Raw genomic sequence first — 20,000 nt, forward strand, 5'->3', positions numbered from 1 at the left:
TGCGCAGTTTGACGCACCTTTCCTCCCCCACCCTTCTTTCTCCTTAATCACAACCGTAAGGATTAAAGTCCTCCACTGATGGAGTCAACTCCTCGGGTGTCCCTCGTCTGAATACAACCACTTCGCGACAGCCAAGACAACAAATACGAGCGACGAATATAGACGTCAAAAGTTTGATCAGAATACGTTTAGTCGCAATGACGTGTGGAGTGTGGTTTCCCGAATACACCACATAAGAACCGAATATAGGCATGAAATGAGTGTATTTGATTTCTTATCATTCATGTGAATCTTCAGATGCTGTCTGGATGTTTGTCATCACTTGGCCTTTCCCTCTATTTCGCTGCACAGAGTTGGAACCATGGATAAGTTATGGCAGACAACGGCTTTGATGATGATGATGATGGTGCTGATGCTGGGAGTCGGATCCTCGACACCGGATCATTCTCCTTCAACGACACAGGCAAATACAGATTGTTCGGATTGCATAGTAAGTTTAAAGTGTATACCCCAGGATTATCCTCCACTGCTCAAACAGTCTCTCGTCAACTAAGGCAGAATATTGAGACAACCGATCGTGAAGCGCTATGCCCGCTGAGGTTTTTGCTCAGATGAAGCTGCTGTCCTTACTATTGATGTTGGGACGGGTAGTGATATATGCAGCTTCTATGGATTTCCTGGGGGCCGAACACAAGGATCATTCAGGGAGCATAGGCTGACGTCCGTCACTATAGGCTTACCAACGTCATGGTAGTGCATGTGGACGAATCTAGACACCTTCCACAATAGAAGCGGGCCGAGGTATTACAAAAGGTATGGATAAGAAGACCAGAAAATCCATAGAAGCTGCATATATCACTACCCGTCCCAACATCAATGGTAAGGCTGGGAGCTTCACCTAGGCATAAACCTCAGCGGGCATAGCGCTTCACGATCGGGTCTCTTGGGCATCTCAGCGGGCCAATCAGAGCACAGCGTGCCACGCTCACATTCCTCCATGAGCTACCAAGCGTATCTATAAACTCTGCACGACCCAGTATGCTCATTCCCTTGAAAAAGTCAGTTGCCGCGTTTAACCAACTTGTTCACATGGATATTAATGTTCAAATACTATTATCAATTAATGTTTCTGCGCAGTGTTGTGTATGTTTGAGTGTTGGTTATTATGAGTCTTTGTGTTCGAGCATTTTTTTTTTTACCTTAATTCCCTTTATTAGAATATTTCATGTACTTTTATTCTTTTGGTGACGTGATTCGACAAACTTGGTCCTCTGAAGTCACGTCACTTTCCAGCTGTGCTCTTTTCATTCGTGCAATCTTTTATTAGAATTCACTTTTCTTATTCTTCTTATTCTTGTAGCTGTTGTTGTTGTTCTTGTTGTTGTTCTTCTTCTAGAAACCTGGCTTTGACAGCTTTTTGGAAAAATTCTGCGAAGATGTTTGCCCCTGGACTACCATAGAGTGTTGTTGTCCTTCGGATACCACTACAAATGATTCAGGTAATAATTAATTTTCAGTAGATTTCAGTCTCTTGCGTTTACTCTCGATCCTATCGAATCGGTGTATGTATGTATGTATGTATGTATGTATGTATGTATGTATGTATGTATGTATGTATGTATGTATGTATGTATGTATGTATGTATGTATGTATGTATGTATGTATGTATGTATGTATGTATATTGTAACACAACCGTATTGATGTTGAACTAAGGAAGAGAGAGAATGTAACCTCTGGTTCTTTGTTTCCGTCGACCAGACCCCTGTGGAGATTGCGACAGAATACTTATTGTGGAAGATTCCTCCAATGGTACAATCCGATATACGTGGTCAAGTCCTAACTACCCGAACGATTACCCAGAGGACTGCAGCTGCACCCTCACAGTCGTCGTGAGTAAATAATGGTGATGGTATTGATTTTGGGGATTGGCGATAATAACTGATGATGTTGGTTGAGATGGGTCAGAAACCACTGACACTAGAACTCCTGGATTAAGGGAAATCCAACGACACTTATGAATTCTAAATTTAGAAAGTTCAAATTGATTTCCAGAAATTCTGAATTTGAGTAATCGTGGCCTCCTAGGGATGGCCCTTGATCCACAGGGAGCCAAGACAAAAGGGGAAAGTAAATGGTAAGTAAGGGTTCGTGCCTTGGATGGCCACCTCCCATATATGGAAGGGGCAGAGACCATACGGTATATAGGCAGGTAAACATTCCGATTTCTAGAATAGTTTAAGCGTTAGGATTTTTACCTGAGTTCTAGAAGTTCCGAACTTTATATATTTTAGACGTTGAAAGAGTAGAACATTTCCTTTCGTTAATTTTGAAATTGAGTGTGCACCCACTATGCCTCCATTCGTCTTTAACTCTCTCTTTTACTACTTCTGTGATTCCAGCCTCTACGGTGCGATCTTTTCGCAAACGATAGAAACGATGATGGCGAAGTATTAAGATACATTGCCTGTTGGTTCTTTTTCAGCTCGCTGCACATGGCATCTTCAATATGACCTTTGCGAGCAACTCCGAGATCTACGATGCCTCGAACTGCAGTTACGACCGCCTGGTTTTTACAGGCTACGTGGATGAGTGAGTGCCCCTCCTTTTGTTTGGTATCTGGTGTGGCCACTAGGAGCAGTGTCACATTCGCAAACTTTTTTTTTTCTCTTTTTTCCTCGACTAAAGAACTCCGAGGAGACTAGACCCCAATTACTAAAATCAAACTCCGCTCCTTTCTCAAGATATCTACATAATGACAAGGAAAAAACGCCTTCTCCTCTTTTTTTCATCTTACAGTGTGTTATGCGGCACTGCCGTGGCTAGCCGTGAAATTTTATTTTTTAACGATGATGTCAAGTATTTGGAAATGACTTTCATCTCAGACTCTGGGGACGGAAATAAAGTGGCAACTGGCTTCGAAATGACATTCTACAGTAAGTGTAAACCTGAATGATGGTGCCACCTTACTTCCACTCATAAAGGTCATTCGTGCATACATACATACATACATACATACATACATACATACATACATACATACATACATACATACATACATACATACATACATACATACATACATACATACATACATACATACATACATACATACATACATACATACATACATACATACATACATACATACATACATACATACATACATACATACATACATACATACATACATACATACATACATACATACATACATACATACATACATACATACATACATACATACATACATACATACATACAGACACACATACATACATACATACATACATACATACATACATACATACATACATACATACATACATACATACATACATACATACACACATACATACATACATACATACATACATACATACATACATACATACATACATACATACACACACACATACGTACATACATACATACACACATACATACACACACACACACACACACACACACACACACACACACACACACACACACACACACACACACACACACACACACACACACACACACACACACACACACACACCACACACACACACACACACACACACACACACACACACATATATATATATATATACATATATATATATATATGTACATAGACTATATGTATATATATATCTTCATGTTCGCTATATGCTTTTGTTTTCATTTATAAAAAGAACTACATGTTTATACTCTTGAGTTTGCCTTGTTACATATTCTCTATCCATTGAAAACTATAGTTTTACGTGGTCCTTGATAACGTTGATAACGTATACTGACTCAATATTTCGTTTTTCAGTTGATAAGTAGCCTACTAATGAAGACGGTGCAAATAGAATTCACTTCATTTCCGTAACAAGAAGATCGCATCTCGACTGTAATGCCAGGATGACCTTCGAAGCCTCGACCGAAGACGGACTGTGTATAACAAGACTTTGATTATAAGGATTCATGATTGAACAAAGGTGCTCTTTACAGGCACACATATTCCTCTGCGAAATTTAAGCATTTATGAGAATATATCAAGCATCATAAAAATCAAAAGTGAGTTTTCATTGCAGTTGACCTAAATGCGTCAGATGAGCCATATCAAATGCTGGTTAGGTCTATTTGCCTTTCTACTGGTACCACGTAACCCAGTACTACAACGGAGGAGCATGCCGACAGGGGACCTTTTGGTCCATGTCATCTAGGTCGGATGCTGAAAAATGAATAGAAAACAAACAAGTAAAGTAGTAGTTGAATGAATAAGATAAACAATGACAGATAAAAACAAAAAAAAAATAACAATAATTTATGATAAATGATATATAACAGAAAATAAACAGATAGATAATAATAGCTAAATGAATAACAGATAAATAAATAAAATGAAATAGATTAGAAAATGACAGGCATTACAGCATCTTGCTTAGGAGTTTATCTAAACGAATCTTAAAACTTCGAACTGTGCAGCAATGCACTGCCTCTGCAGGAAGTTTATTCCAATCATTTACTACACGGTTGGCGAAGTTGTTTCTACTGACTTCCAATTTAAACCAATTGCTGACAGTTTGAGACCACTATTTCTTGTCTGATTCGCATTCAGTGTGAAAATTTCGTCACTTTTGATGTTGTAAGTTTCCTTTAGAATCTTAAAGACCTGTATCACATCACTCCTGATTCTACACTTTTTTAGAGAAAATAGATTCATATGTTTTAGTCTATTTTTATTGGGTGCACGACTTTTCGTCGCCGTCTTTTCGTCGCCGGACTTTTCGTCGCCGACTTTTCGTCGCCGGACGTTTCGTCGCCGCGACTTTTCGTCGCCGGACGTTTCGTCGCCGCGACATTTCGTCCCCGCGACTTTTCGTCGCCGGTCTTTTCGTCGCCGGACTTTTCGTCGCCCCAAACATAAATTGTATGCAAAGATTGACAATTGGAAATATATTTAATGTCATACTTGTACTTATATTCCTACTCCCAATGCAATAATATGAGTGTGGCAAATTTTATTTAAATTACAATAAATAATTTAATACATCATTATCTAAATATATATTTGACACGTCAGTATATATGATAATTTATTATTGGCATATCATACAGTAATAATTTGACACGAAATCATAATTATGAAGCTATTCATTAAAGTGTAAGGGTAAAATCATTTATTATAAAATTAGTAAGTTATTAGTAAATAGTCCATATGTATTGAAATGTAAAGTTCTTTAGTAAGGCACGATGTTGTGTGATTATTACTAGAAAAAAGTGACTGGACAGACGCTACTACCAATAATCACATCAAGATCAATCAGAAGAAGTATATTGAATTTGGCATTAAATCATATATTTCCAATTTTATATTTCAATTATTTTATATTTCAAATATTGTCAATCTTTGCATACAATTTATGCTTGGGGCGACGAAAAGTCCGGCGACGAATTACAAATTACAAATTTAACAACTAGTTAATCATTGATAGTCTTATAATTCCGTAAGAATTTTCACTATCAATAATATTAGGTGACCAATGTAATAATAATAAATAATAGGATTATGTGATTATTACTAGAAAAAAAAGTGACTGGACAGACGCTACTACCAATAATCACATCAAGATCAATCAGAAGAAGTATATTGAATTTGGCATTAAATCATATATTTCCAATTTTATATTTCAATTATTGTCAATCTTTGCATACATTTTTGTTTGGGGCGACGAAACGTCCGGCGACGAAAAGACAGGCGACGAAATGTCGCGGGGACGAAATGTCGCGGCGACGAAACGTCCGGCGACGAAATGTCCGGCGACGAAACGTCGGCGACGAAAAGTCCGGCGACGAAAAGACGGCGACGAAAAGTCATGGACCCATTTTTATTTGATTTATCTTTGATATTTGGAATCAGTTTTGTAGCTCGCCGTTGTACTTTTTTTCAATATGTCAATGTCCTTAATGAGATTCGGTGACCATATAGCTTGTTAATGACAGGTGGACTTTTAATGAATCAAAAGATCACGCAATCAGCCTTAGAATGTTATTTGCCTTCTATGATACGGAAATACGCTGCTTAGATGATTTGAGATCATCTCTGATAATTACGCCGAGATCGTTCTGATTATCCACATTTGTTAACGACTTTCCAGATAGATTTTAATCGCACTTATTTTTCATTTTTCCTATGTTACTTTTACATTTACTTGTGCCAAATTTCATTAGCCACTTTTTAGACCATCGCTGTAGTTTATCTAAATCTTCTTGAATATCTAATTGGTTTAAGTGATCATTCCGCAGTTTTGTATCATCAGCAAAGTTGGAGACAGTAGATTTCAGTCAAGTCTATATAATTTGTAAATACTATGAATAGAAGTGGCACAAAAAGGGAACCCTGAGGAATTCCACTTGTATCATTTTTTTATCTAAAGGTTTTGCCTTTTAGAACAAGTCTGCTTACGATCGTTTAACCAATTACTAGTCCAACTTAATAGGCTACCTCTTTTTCTAAGGGAAAGTAACTTAGCTAGTAATCTTTCGTACGGGATGGTATCATAAACCTTCTCAAAGTCCAGATATATTGAATCAATATCGTTTCTTTTCTCGTGATTTGAAATGACTGTGTTGTAGAATTCGAGTAGGGTAGTCATGCAAGAACGTTTCCGTCTTAATCCATGCTGGTTGTCATTTATTAAAGTTACTTTCTGAATGGTGTTCGATTGCATCTCTGATGATAGTTTCCATCCTTTTTTCTTACGATTAAGTTTGAGCTTATAGGCCTGCAGTTCATTTGCTTCTTATTATTAACATTTTTGAATACGGGAGTAACGTTAGCTAACTTCCATTCTCTTGGGACATCTCCGGATATAGTTGATTATCTTTTAATAATTTCTAACGGAACAGCAACAGTTTTTTTTTTTTTTATCTACGATCCTTGGATGACAACCGCCAGGTCACGGTGTTATCTTTTTTTATTTACAGTAATGAGTAATTTTCTCTTAGACTTATCACAAGCTTCAGCTAGGGCTTGGATGCGAGGTGTTTCGTATACAAATACCGAGCGAAAATATTTGTTTGGAATATCACACATTCCTCCATACGAACATTCAAGATGACCGTCAGCAGACAATAGTGTACCAATGTGATGCATAATAGCTCCCATTCATCTAATGCATTTCTAGTATTCTTTGGGATTATCAGCGATATTCATTTCATATTGTCGCTTTTTTATTGTCACTTTAAAACCCCTCTGTATTACCACATAGCTTTGATAGTCGTCAGGTGCACCAGAACACTTGTATATCTTATAAGCTTATCTCTTTTTAGCAATACTTCTTTCAGTTTCTTTTATCAAACCATTTTGGGCGAGCTTGATTTTGGGGGTTGTCTGTCCTTAAACGAGGTGTAAGTACGAACCATCCTAGTATGCGTATTTTGAAAATGTACTTCCCACGTCTGATCTACATCATACGGTATATGGTATCTGGCGTTTCAAATAAGGTATCCGATCCAGTTCATATCATGTGATAGTTAAATGATGACCATATTAGTAATAGAAGTACTGTTATTGTTATCAGTGATTTATTGTTTGTTATAGCGATAATTTCAGTTGTTGCCAGCCTTCCTTGCCACTTGTTTAGGAGAGTAGCTGCCACAGTTGTTAATAGTTGGTTGATGCTAATAAAAGTTACATAATAAGGAAAACAAACGAGTGTGGCTGCATAAGAACTGGGTACTAGGTCACATGCCAACACCAAATGTGTAAGCGTAGAGCGGCGAAACCGGTCAGGAATAAACTCTGAACTCAGATCTAGACCCGTGACTTCTTTTTCTTCTTTCCTCAACTTGTCACAATGTGTCTACATTAGACGCACACTACAAATGGTGAGATATGAAGAAAACTAACAAAATGATATATAAAATAATCGAATAAAAATAATGATGATCATAAAGATGGTATATGTGTCACCACAGAGAGAGAGAGAGAGAGAGAGAGAGAGAGAGAGAGAGAGAGAGAGAGAGAGAGAGAGAGAGAGAGAGAGAGAGAGAGAGAGAGAGAGAGAGAGAGAGAGAGAGAGAGAGAGAGAGAGAGAGAAAGAGAGAGAGAGAGAGAGAGAGAGAGAGAGAGAGAGAGAGAGAGAGAGAGAGAGAGAGAGAGAGAGAGAGAGAGAGAGAGAGAGAGAGAGAGAGAGAGAGAGAGAGAGAGAGAGAGAGAGAGAGAAAACAAGTGTGGCTGCATAAGTAGAATTAGGTCACCAGGACGCAAGCCAAAATCCAAGTGTTACCTTGGAACGGAGCCAGAATGTCAAACATTTATGACAGCTATAGACAGAACTACTTGCCGCAGCATGTTCGGATTGTCAACCACTAAACTAATCTTCCCACTGGTTTCTCACCAATCAAGATAGTATTCTGGGCGCCCATAATATATACACACATACATACATATATTCTCTCTCCATTTCTCAATCTGCACTGTCCTCTTTCCCTCAATCAGGTCATCTGTAGTTGTGGGGCATTTGTCTTCTCCAAGGAGACCGGGTGGACCTTGGTAACTATCGAACAATGGTTCGCTATCGAATGCATATAAAGTGTTCTCCGGGATCCTTTCAAGTGGACTGGTTTGGGATGGAGGGGGGGTCAGGTTTGGGGGGGAGGGGGGTAGGCGGGCTTTAGGAGTGGATGTTCGACTCTAGATCGTTTGCAGGCGATGAACGAAATAAACGGGAAAGCGACAGAATGCGGTGTACCTCTCTGCTTGGCTTTTGTAGAGAGGGCCTTTGACTCGGTGGAACAAATAGCAATGCTGAATTTGCTACGCAAGCAGGGTACAAACGAGCAGATTGTGGGAGTTTGGCAAAAATATTTGTGCGAGGTGTACCGCTATAATCCGACTATATTGCGATGGAGAGGAGATCAAGATCGAGAGGGGAATGCAATTTTGCCCAAATTGTTTGCAACTTGCTTGGGAAAGGAGGGGTTTGAAGATTGGTGGCGAATGCTTGAACCACCTAAGATTTGCGGATGACATTGTTCCTGTTTCAAAAAGAGCAGAGAACTTGCAGGATGTGCTGAGTGGTCTGCGCGGGGAAGGTCTCGAGGTGGGTTTGAAAGTGAATGGAAGTGGAGCCAGAGTGATGTTCAAGACGAGGGTTTGGGGTGAAAAGATTGTAATTGATGGTGAGAGTCTTAAAAAAGTTTAGGGGTATCATTAATTGGGCCAGATGGTGAGGGTGACGAAGGATCATGATAATGTAATGAGAAGACGCATTACAATTGGTCGGAGAATGTTTGATGAGTGTGCTAAGGTCCTCAGAGGCTCTCTACCTTTATGTTTGAAACGTGGAATTTCCAATCGGTGTATTCTGCCAGCGGTGGTCTGCGGGTGTAAGACTTGGAAGCTGACGGGGGAGATGGAAACGGGGCTGGGAACTGCGCAGAGGAGAATGGAGAGATCTTTAGAGTGGGGGAGGTCGTGTCCTCGTCTTCCTTAAGCACGATAGAAAGCGTACAAACACCTCGCTATTTTCACTCACCGGGCTCAGTTCCCTCTCCTGGTACGCTTTCAGCATATTCACATGACATAATTGTTGACACCGCCTCCGGTGCGGAGTGGCAACAATGTAGTAAAGTTCTCCTACTCGTTTCACTACCACGCAGGGTCCACTGAACTTGTCCCTTAAGGGGTTACCTTAAAAAGATAGCAATACCAACACTTTATCACCGGAATTAAATTCCCGCACTTTGGCGTTTCTACCATAGTTTTGTTTCATTGTTTTCTGAGCATTCTCTAAACTTTCTCTGGCCGTTTTCCAACATATGACCAACTTACCTTTCATGTCAGTCACCGTCTTCAACATGTCCTTTGAGGCAGAACTATGACTTTTCAATAAACACTCTTTCAGGACGTTAAGGGGTCCTAGAACCTTGTGTCCGAACACTAATGCAAAAGGCCAGAGGCCCAATGGTTTGTCAGGTACCTTGCGCACTTGGTCCCACCCTGTACCTTTTTTCTAAATAACACTTCTTTAACATTGTTTTTAATGTTTGGTGGGGCCGTTCAAGGGCACCTTGACTTTGGGGATGGTAAGCGCTCAACGTGAATTTAGTTATACCCAGTGCTCCCAAGCTCACCACAACCTCTCTGGATAAAAAACACAGACCCCTGGTCCCGAGGTAACACCCACTTCGTAAAGAAGCTAATCAGTTCATACAACACCACCTTGGCGCGCACTTTACATAGTGGTATCGCCTCGGGGTACCTAGAAAATGTATCTATAAAGGTGAGAATATACTCATGCCTTATAACAGTCGGAGGCAACAGCCCTACCACATTCACAGTAACTTTAGCAAAGGTTTCCTCTCCCACAGGGATTGGCTATTAAGGAGATAGACCTATAGGCTGGTTAGGTTTTCTTACCACCTGACAAGTGTGACAAGTACGACAGTGCTGTGCCGAATCCCTCGATAATCCCTGGCCAGTAGAAATGTTGCCAGATACGGTCTAAAGTTTTACGTATACCCAAATGTCCAGAAAAGGGGCTATCGTGTCCTAGCCGCATAACTTCTTCCCGGTAGACCCTAGACAACATCACTTGCTGTCTCTCGGACCAAATTGTATTATCAGTGGAGCAGATACTTTCCGCCTACCGGCGGAATAGTACTCCCCCTTCCAAGTAATACTCCTCAGAGAGTTTAATGCCACTCTCTGCTCTTTCATAAAGATTTCGTAAGTCGGGGTCAACTTTCTGCAAGTCACTGAGACTTCTTACTCCCGCTTCTCTCTCTTCCATAAATAAGAGAGTCAAATCCTACATCTTCGTTTCACTCTCTCGTTCCTCCTGGAGCAGGGGCCTTGGGTCAGTCTCTGCCTTGATCTGGGCTCCTCACTTAGGTGTTTTTACTCGGGGTTCGTACTGTCCTCACACTCAGATTTTCCATAGTTTTCCTCACTCGAGAAATATTTAGATATGAAAAAGTATGATCCGCCTCCACGTGGTGCATCCTAGAAACGTCATAATAATTGACGGCTAAATGGATCATGATTTTACCAACCGTAGCATTTCAATCACTCTATATTGCAAGAGTGGGAGAAAGGGAGGAGATAGATCTTCCATTACGCACTGTGGTGACAGAGACGCCCCTCATGAACTTTTGTTATGGTGTCTCGTGAGTTGCATCGTGGTATACTTTTTCATATATAATCATTTCAATTTCCGATCTGAGTGTCACTTTTCCGACCATATACGTTGGTACAACCGTATTCAAAGATTCAAGAAGACAATGAATATGAGATAATGAAAGCCGTGAGCTAATCGAGATGTCAAAAACAATGAGCGCTATGTACTCAAGTAATGTTCAATTTTGACTCATTACATTAATTGGGGCTTGAGGGAGGGAGGGAGAGAGGGAGGGAGCAAGTCGCTGCGCTTCCCGCCATCCGTCCAGTATCAAAAGATAATCATATAAACCTTTCATTTTCCCTTTTGTGTGTCACTTTATGGGATATGTAAAAGTACAGTCATATTCATGACTATTCTGTTTCACATAAGACATGTTAAATTTTACAACCAGCCTCATAATGACTGGACACAGCGATAATAAGTAAAATGCTGTATAAACATTAGAATTATATTCCTTATCTTGTACCCGATATTATTACTTTCTTTCTTTGCACTATCGAGATGGAAAGCTTTGAAATAGGTGAACAAGGACTGCTTCATCCTTAGATGTACATGAAATTTCTGTAACTCGTATAGTCACTGAGCTAAGTGAAGAAATATAACTATATTTTAAGGAAGCTTGAGGTTTCAGCCAACTCATCGGGGGAAGGGTGAGCAGGGCTGCCAACCAAAAATGCAGGATCGACCGAGATTCTTTGAGTGAACTGCCTATAAGTCTTGTCCATTCATTAACCAATCTCTTGGTAAGCCAGTTCTTGTCTATTTCCTTCTTAAATCTAAATTTGTCCAATTTAAATCCAAATAAAAAAAGAAATACTATTAAACAGTTATAAGTTTGGGATTATAAAAATTCTATCCCAGCCACTAGCAGTTAACCTAATAGAATTTTAGAACTGTAGTAAAAGAAATTTGTCATATTATCGAGTACAATTGGTGCGATTTGATGTTTTTTTTTTCAAATTTTGATGAGTAGGTCCTTAATTACTCTACTTATTTTGTACATGTATTTTCATTCAACATGTATATATTTTATACTTTCAGATCTTTAAGATCCATATTTTCTGAATGCATATATTTCTATGATTTTAGATGGCTTGATGGGGCTGCCGACACTACCCTGACTCCCTCTGTTATATGCGGCGAGTATATAAAGAATAGAAACAAAAATTCTCCTTGGAAATGTTGGCGAATATTTTTGAAGTCTACCAGAACTATTACGGGATGCTAGCGGGGGACCAGGAGAAGCAGAGGGCCCCTTGCTACTGTTGTGAGAAGAAAACGCAGTAAGGTTGGCTGTGAGATGAGGAGAGGTCCCTGAAATTCTCCAACCGACGGGGCTGGCTAGAGCCAAACACCACTGCAGAATCTTTTTATTTTATTTCATTTATCTATCTATTTATTTATTCATTTATCTATTTATTTATTTATTTATTTATTTATTTATTTATTTATTTATTTATTTATTTATTTATTTATTTATTTATTTATTTATTTATTTATTTATTTATTTATTTATTTATTTATTTATTTATTTATTTATTCATTTATTTATTTATTTTATTTATTTATTTGCATTGCGGATTATAGCAAGCGGTGGAAAGGAAAGATTGCTGCTGCTGTGCATTATTCAGATCTCCCATTATCAATTGTTTCAATTCCTCACTGCTACAAATATCCTGTGTCAGTGCCACCGCTCCAGGTGAAGTCCAAGAGGAGTATTTTGATTAAGAGGAGGACATGGATGCTGAGGACTTGGCTTACCTGCATGAGATACCAAAGAAAAGTCCTCACTTCCCAAGCCAAAAAGAAGTAAATAACTTGGTCAGGGATATCGTTCTAACCAAGTCCAATGTAGAGCTCTTCATCTCCAGGATGAAGCAGTGGAACTTGGTCAAAGAGGAAGTGCAGGTGACATGTCAGAGAAGTCGGGACGAGCCTTTCTCAGGCTTGGTCTCCAGGGAGGCTTGTGCTCATGTCACCACTACACATAAAGTTGGGGTTGATGAAGCAGTTCGTGAAGGTTCTCAACCAGGAATCAGCCGCTTTTAAGTATCTTCTTAACTTCTCCCTAAAGTTATCTAAGGCCAAAATCAAAGGTGAAATTTTTGTTGGACCTCAGATAAAGAAGGTTCTTGAGTCTACCAAGTTCTTCAATGATCTCAGTAGGATTGAGAGAATGGCATGGAAATGTTTCATAGCAGTTGTCAAGGGCTTCCTGGGCAACCGAAGGACTGAAAACTATCAGCAACTGGTGCAGGGTCTGGTAAAAGCTTTTGGCGCCATGGGATGCACGATGTTCCTTAAATTTTATATGCTGGGCGCTCATCTGGACAAATTCAAAGACAACATGGACACCTACTCAGAAGGAAAAGGTGAGCGATTCCACCAAGATGTGAAGGAGATTGAGCGGAGGAACCAGGAAACACTACGATGAGAAAATGATGTGGGCTATATCCGGGATCTGGTGAAGGAATGAGACCTGAACGACAACCGCGAATCCAGGAAATCCATTCACTTCTGACGTGTTTAAGTTGTTTTACAACTGTCATTTGTTTTAACTTGTTTTTATAAGCTTGTGTCATAAAATAAATATATATTTGATCGTATGAACTAATAAGAAAGTGTGAATATTTCGAAATATCAAAATGATCACAAAACCAAACTTTTGATTAAACTATATATATCTTTTATATAATAATGGGATATGACAAATCAGAAAATGACACTTAAAACCGGGGAACAAAAAAATGTATTACCAGGTGTGTGCTATGGGCGTCCAGAATGTTTTATTTATTGGTGAGAAACCAGTGGGGAAATTAGTTTAATCGCAGACACTCCTGCGGCATGTAGTACTGGGTGGGTTACGTCGTGCCAGCTAGCAGTACAAGGGCAGATATACCTCACCTGCATTTGGTAGGGTTCTTCTGACGCATTTAGGTAAAGTACAATGAAATTTCACTTTTGATTTTTATGATGCTTGATATATTCTCTTAAATGATAAAAAACTGAAGAAGTATACATGTGCCTGGAGATAACACCTTGGTCAAATCACGAATCCTTATGTCCAATGTTTTCTTATTCCCTTCCTGTCCTCGGCAGAGGCTTCGAAGGGTCATCCTGACGTTACAGTCATGATGTGATCTTCTCGCAATGGAAAGGAAGTGAATTCCATTTGAACCTTCTTGAATGTTAGGATACTAGAACTGAAAACCAAAATATTCAGTCAGTATACGTTATTAACGTCATCAAGGACCACATAAAACTATGGTTTTCACTGCACAGAGAGTATATAACAGGGCAAAACGAAAGTCTATAGCGAACATATATATATATACATACATATATATATATATATATACATATATGTATATACATACACACACACACACACACACACACACACACACACACACACACACACACACACACACACACACACACACACACACACACACACACACACACACACACACACACACACACACTCACACACACACACACACACACACACATATATATATATATATATATATATATATATGAGTGGTAGGGTGGTGAGTTTAAATGCCAAGAATCCGTTGATGTCCTAGTTGAAGAAGTCCTAGTTGGACGAGACGTTAAAAACTAAATTTCAACTGATTCTTGGCGTTTAAACTCACAACCCTACCACTCATTCTGTCTTCACACCTATATATATATATATATATATACATATATATATATATATATATATATATATATATATATATATATGCATGTGTTTGTGTGTGTATATGAATGCATGCATGTGTGACAGCTATGAGTGCAAGCAAGCAAGCAAACGCTATGCCACCACTCAGGTTTACACTTACCGTCCAGTATCATTTCGAAGCCAGTTGCCACTTTATTTCCGTCCCCAGAATCTGAGATGAAGGTAGCGGTGAAATAAGTTTTGTTGGACATTTTATACCATCCTTTGGAACTCATATCCATGCGACTGCCGCATACCGTCCTGTATGAAATTATTTGCTTGTTATTATGTAGAAATCTTGAGAAGGAAGGGATTTTGATTTTAGTAATTAGGGTCTGGTATTATCGGAGTTCTTCAGTTGAAAAGAAAAGAGAAAAAGGTTTCCGAATGTGACGCTGCTCCAAGTACCTACACCATACACCATCCCGTGTGCATCACTATGGATGATTCGTGAGAAGGAACGAGGAACAGGACAACAAGAGGAGGAACACTCACCAAACCAGGTCGCCTGTGATAACCAGGCGGTCGTGATGACAGCCCGATGCATCGTAGATCTCGGAACCGTTCTCAAAGCTGACAAGGAAAGATTCAACTGCAGGGAGCTAAAAAACAAAAAACAAAAACAAAAAAAAAAAACGGATTTTAGTACTTCGCCACTATCGTTTTTATCGTTTGGGACAAGATCTCATCGAAGAGGCGGAGTCATAGAAGTAGTAAAAGGGAGAGTTGAGGACGAATGGAGGCATAGTGTGCGTTCACTCAGTTTCAGAATTAACAAAAATCTACTCTTTCAACGTCTGAAATGTATAAAGTTCGGAACTTAAAGAAATCGGAATGTGCACTATATAACATAAGGTCTCTCCCCCTTCCATGTATGGGAGATGGCCAGCCAAGGCACGAACCCTTGACCCATCCCTGACCATCTATTTTCCCCTTTTGTCTTGGCTCTCTTTGGATCAAAGGCCATGTCTAATCCTCGATCGCTCCCTAGGAGGCCGGAAGTCCTCAAAGTCACAATTTCCGTCTCAACTTTGCTCTAGCCTGTGGGCAAGATACTTCTCGTGTTCCTCGAATTAGTATTAGTCTTTTTTCTTTTTCTTTTACGTTTCCTGACTTCCACAACACCTCCATATGTACATAAGTGCCCCATCTCAGCCAACATCATCAGTTATTATCGCCAATCCCCAAAATCAATAGCATCACCACTAGCGTCATTATTTACTCACTTTGACTGAGAGGGTGCAGTTGCAGCCCTCAGGGTAATCCTTCGGGTAGTTGGGACTTGACCACTTGCGTTGGACAGTACCCTTGACGCTGTTGTCAACAGAGATGCTTTCGTCGCATGCTGGACAGGGGACTGGTCATCGGAAACAAAGAACCACGGGTTACATCTTCTCTCTTCCTTAGTGCTACATCAACACAGTTGAAATAGAATATACACACACATACATTCATACATGCATACACACATGCATACATTCGTACATACATACATTCATACATGCACACATACATGTATACATACATACATGTATACATACATACATACATACATACATACATACATGCATACATACATAGATACATACATACATACATACATACATACATACATACATACATACATACATACATACATACATACATACATACACACATATATACATACACCGATCCGATAGGAGCGAGAGAAAACGAAGAGAGTGAAGTTCACATAACATGAATTATTACCTGAAGTAGTTGTAGGGGTATGCGAAGGTGTAATGGTATCTGGAGGACAGCTGCTCTCCATGGTAGTCCAGGGGCAAACTTCTTCGCAAAATTTGAACAAAAAGATGTCAAAGCCAGGCTGGTACAAGAAGAAGAAGAAACGTGAGTAGTGATAAAAGACTGCACGAATGATAAGGGCACAGCTCCAAAGTGACGTGACTTCAGAGGACCAAGCTACTCGAATCACGTCACCAATAGAATAAAAGTGCATCAAATAATCAAATGAAAGGAATTAAAAAAAAAAAAAAAAAATCCTCCAACACAAATACTCATAATAACCAACACTCAAACACACACAACACTGCACAGAAACATAAATGAATTGCATTTGATGCTGAACAAGAATTAGGAAGAAAACAATTGAAAAGTGAAAACAAAATATCAAAAGAGGGAAAGGTCATGAAAGAATGTTTATCTATCTATTTATCAAGAGCTTTTTCCCCTTCATAAGGGGGTAGCCAAGTCAAAGGGACGTGCCCACTCCCATCCATTCCACTCCCATCTATCACTCTTTATCCCCTCACATTTTAGCTCCTCATGAATGACGGGTCATCCTTGTATCTCGCCCACTGTCTTGGATCTAAAGTAATGCAGCAAGACAATACATCCATAGTAAGGTCGCTTCACTTAATCGGCTTCCCCGCGTCTCTATCTCTTCATGCAGAAAAAGAGAGAAATCTCTTTGGGCTGCGTCAAAATATCATTCACGCACAGACATCTCCTATTCCCCTCATCCCCCGTCCTACCTTCCTTGCATAAAAAAAAAACTTCTATACACCGTCTCTCTCCACTCATCCTTATCAACTATTTTCTCCCTTCCTTGCTCAACAGACACTCCTCTCTTTCTCAACGCTCCCTTCGCCCTATCCATTCATCTCATCCTTGGTCGTCCACTCAAGTTCACCACATCTTTTCAAAACAGAAAGTGAAACAGAAAAGCCAAGTCGAATGATAAGGATATCAATGCGATAGAGAAGGATAAAGAAGTAGAGAAAACTAAGGAGAAAAAGAAATCAATCTGAAAGGGACCATAGAACTTCGGAGGAAGAAAAAATCATTGAAAAGATAATGGCGACATTGAAGAGAGAGAGGGGGCGGGGGGATATCTTCCAAGAACCAAAGTTTATAGAGGTGGGAGGGAAAAGGGACGAGAATGTTCCTCTGCCATGTCTAGCACCTTTCCTTTGTCGGTAAAAGCCAGTTGAGGAATAGATACGTTTTCAGGTTGGTTCCTCTTTCATGATGTCAATATTCTACCTTAGTTGACAAGAAACTGTTTGAGCAGTGGAGGATATTGCTAGAATATATATACTTTATACTTACTATGCCATCCAAACAATCTGTATTTGCCTGCGTCGTTGAAGGAGACTGATCCTGTGCCGAGGGTCCTACTCCCAGCATCAGCACCATCATCGTCATCAAAGCCGTCGCCTGCCATAACTTATCCATGGTTCCAACTCTGTGCTGTGCAGGGAGATACAGGAAAAGGTCAGGTGGTGACAAAGATCCGGGCAGCATCTAAAAATTCACATGAGTGATAAGAAATCAAGTGAACTCATTTCAAGCCCGTATTCGGTTCATATATGGTGTATTGTGGGCGTCACCAAGCGATCCTTTTCATCTGTGGGTGAAACCTCCACACGCCATTGCGACTAAACGTAGTCTGATCAACCCTTTGACGTCTGTATTCGTCGCTTGTATTTGGGGTCTCGGCTGTCGCGAGGCGGTTGTAATCAGACAAGGGAAGTCCACCCAGAAGCCAAGGAGTTGACTCCATCAGTGAAGGACTTTGATCCTCACGGTTGCGATCAAGGAGAAAGAAGGGTGGGGGAGGAAAGATGGGTCAAACTGTGCACCCGGTTAGGCAGTGGAAAACATACAAAATACACGAAAACGGTTTTGCAGGCAACTGTGCAGGGAATTTGTGAAAGGAAAAGGTTGAAACAAGTAAAAACAAAAATAAGAAATCATTATGGATAAAGCAAAATTCTTTGCCTATAAATAAAACTGTTTTTTTTTCACACATGTTTCTTTATGCAACTTGGTGGCACATTTCAGTCTTCTGGGTTTCCAGCGTGGTTTTATTATTTCACTTTCACCAAAAGTAAACGTTCTTCATCAAGAAACTGAGAACTAGTTGATGGTGAGAATTGCACATTCTATCAACGTTGCTCAGTTTAGCCACAAACAAAGGGCCGATAAACAGTTTTTGCGAGATGGCTGTTGACGAGGAGCAAGTATGTGCGCAGTGGGCGGATAAACCTTTTCTTTTACTCACAAAAGGAGAGACGCCACTCTTGCCTTGCACAGATTCCGATAAATCACTGGACTTGTGTCTCCTGTGTGTTAGACTGAGTGCTCTAATGCAGGACCAAAGAAAAGAAGCCTCAGTATCTTGGTGTCTCTGGTGATCATCCTAGTTCAAAACGATGTCAGTCTCTGAACTCTTAGAATTCCATTCGTCTTCATAAAGGATGGAAACACCTCGACTCCTGTGGATGTGCTCTTGCGTTTATATCTCAGGGGTTCTCAGCCTGTTTTCGCTTACATCCCAAACCCATGTATTGCCGTTGTCCAACCTACCTGAGGATCATTTGAACAATGACTAAAATCCCTAACCCACTACATACAACTAGTTTTCGGCTCATGTCCCCCTTTTGTCAAACACTGAATCCCCCACCCTCTTCTCGGGAATCACCCAAAGGGAGCCGGCGGGTCTATTTATTCTATGAGTTGTTAGGTCACTGTTGGATATGAAAAACGACCAGCTGGGATGTTCTCACCGCCGTGTACGACGTATTACCTAGAGCTGCAGGTTACCACGTTCCGTCACAGTGTGGGAAAAGGTCTGAGGGGTCTGAGGGGGCACAACTGACTCTCACAACTTCCAGTCCTTGAATGGATGGAGAGGGCAGGGAAGAGCCTCTCTTATATACTGTCCCGATGGTGGGAGGAGGTGGAGGAGGAGGCCACGAAGAACACGTAAGTCAACATCTGTCGAATGACGAGGTCTAATTTTTCTCTCGCTGTGTGTGTGTGTGTGTGTGTGTGTGTGTGTGTGTGTGTGTGTGTGTGTGTGTGTGTGTGTGTGTGTGTGTGTGTGTGTGTGTGTGTGTGTGTGTGTGTGTGTGTGTGTGTGTGTGTATGTGCGTGTATGTGCATGTGTATGCGTGTGTGCGTGTATGGGTGCGTGTGCTTGTGCGTGTGTGTGTGTGTGTGTGTGTGTGTGTGTGTGTGTGTGTGTGTGTGTGTGTGTGTGTGTGTGTGTGTGTGTGTGTGTATGTATGTGCGTGTGTGTGCGTGTGTATGCGTGTGTGTGTGTGTGTGTGTGTG

At 40.2% G+C, this 20,000-nt stretch overlaps 3 protein-coding genes across 15 annotated transcripts in view; 1 reads left to right on the forward strand and 2 right to left on the reverse strand.

Annotated features, from left to right (window-relative positions):
- LOC143034515 (adhesion G-protein coupled receptor G6-like) overlaps positions 1 to 20,000 on the forward strand; it is a 396,540-nt gene that overhangs the window by 362,486 nt on the left and 14,054 nt on the right. For 6 of the 12 annotated variants that reach the window (XM_076200675.1, XM_076200676.1, XM_076200673.1 and 3 more), the window contains 2 exons: positions 2,485 to 2,591; positions 2,799 to 2,935. The exons of 3 other annotated variants lie outside the window; for them this stretch is intronic. In XM_076200675.1, the coding sequence (XP_076056790.1) occupies positions 2,485 to 2,591; positions 2,799 to 2,935 (244 nt within the window). Of the gene's footprint in view, positions 1 to 351; positions 491 to 1,396; positions 1,500 to 1,760; positions 1,892 to 2,484; positions 2,592 to 2,798; positions 2,936 to 20,000 lie in introns of all 12 variants that reach the window. 3 more of the 12 variants (XM_076200671.1, XM_076200669.1, XM_076200672.1) reach the window with 2 other exon arrangements.
- LOC143034518 (uncharacterized) overlaps positions 1 to 20,000 on the reverse strand; it is a 110,027-nt gene that overhangs the window by 16,611 nt on the left and 73,416 nt on the right. The gene's annotated exons all lie outside the window — the stretch shown is intronic.
- Positions 14,174 to 20,000, reverse strand: part of LOC143034517 (uncharacterized) — a 49,627-nt gene continuing 43,800 nt past the window's right edge. Inside the window, exons 1-7 of one of the 2 annotated variants that reach the window (XM_076200679.1) lie at positions 19,471 to 19,564; positions 17,991 to 18,131; positions 16,629 to 16,746; positions 16,124 to 16,254; positions 15,393 to 15,499; positions 15,019 to 15,158; positions 14,186 to 14,370 (exon numbers count right to left, since the gene is read on the reverse strand). In XM_076200679.1, the coding sequence (XP_076056794.1) occupies positions 14,357 to 14,370; positions 15,019 to 15,158; positions 15,393 to 15,499; positions 16,124 to 16,254; positions 16,629 to 16,746; positions 17,991 to 18,116 (636 nt within the window). In that variant the 5' untranslated portion in view covers positions 18,117 to 18,131; positions 19,471 to 19,564 and the 3' untranslated portion in view covers positions 14,186 to 14,356. Of the gene's footprint in view, positions 14,371 to 15,018; positions 15,159 to 15,392; positions 15,500 to 16,123; positions 16,255 to 16,628; positions 16,747 to 17,990; positions 18,132 to 19,470; positions 19,565 to 20,000 lie in introns of those variants that run through there. The other variant, XM_076200680.1, reaches the window with a different exon arrangement.

The sequence above is a fragment of the Oratosquilla oratoria genome, chromosome 17 (genome assembly GCF_046742065.1).
Source record: "Oratosquilla oratoria isolate Oo_2021 chromosome 17, ASM4674206v1, whole genome shotgun sequence".
Lineage (NCBI taxonomy): Eukaryota > Metazoa > Arthropoda > Malacostraca > Stomatopoda > Squillidae > Oratosquilla > Oratosquilla oratoria.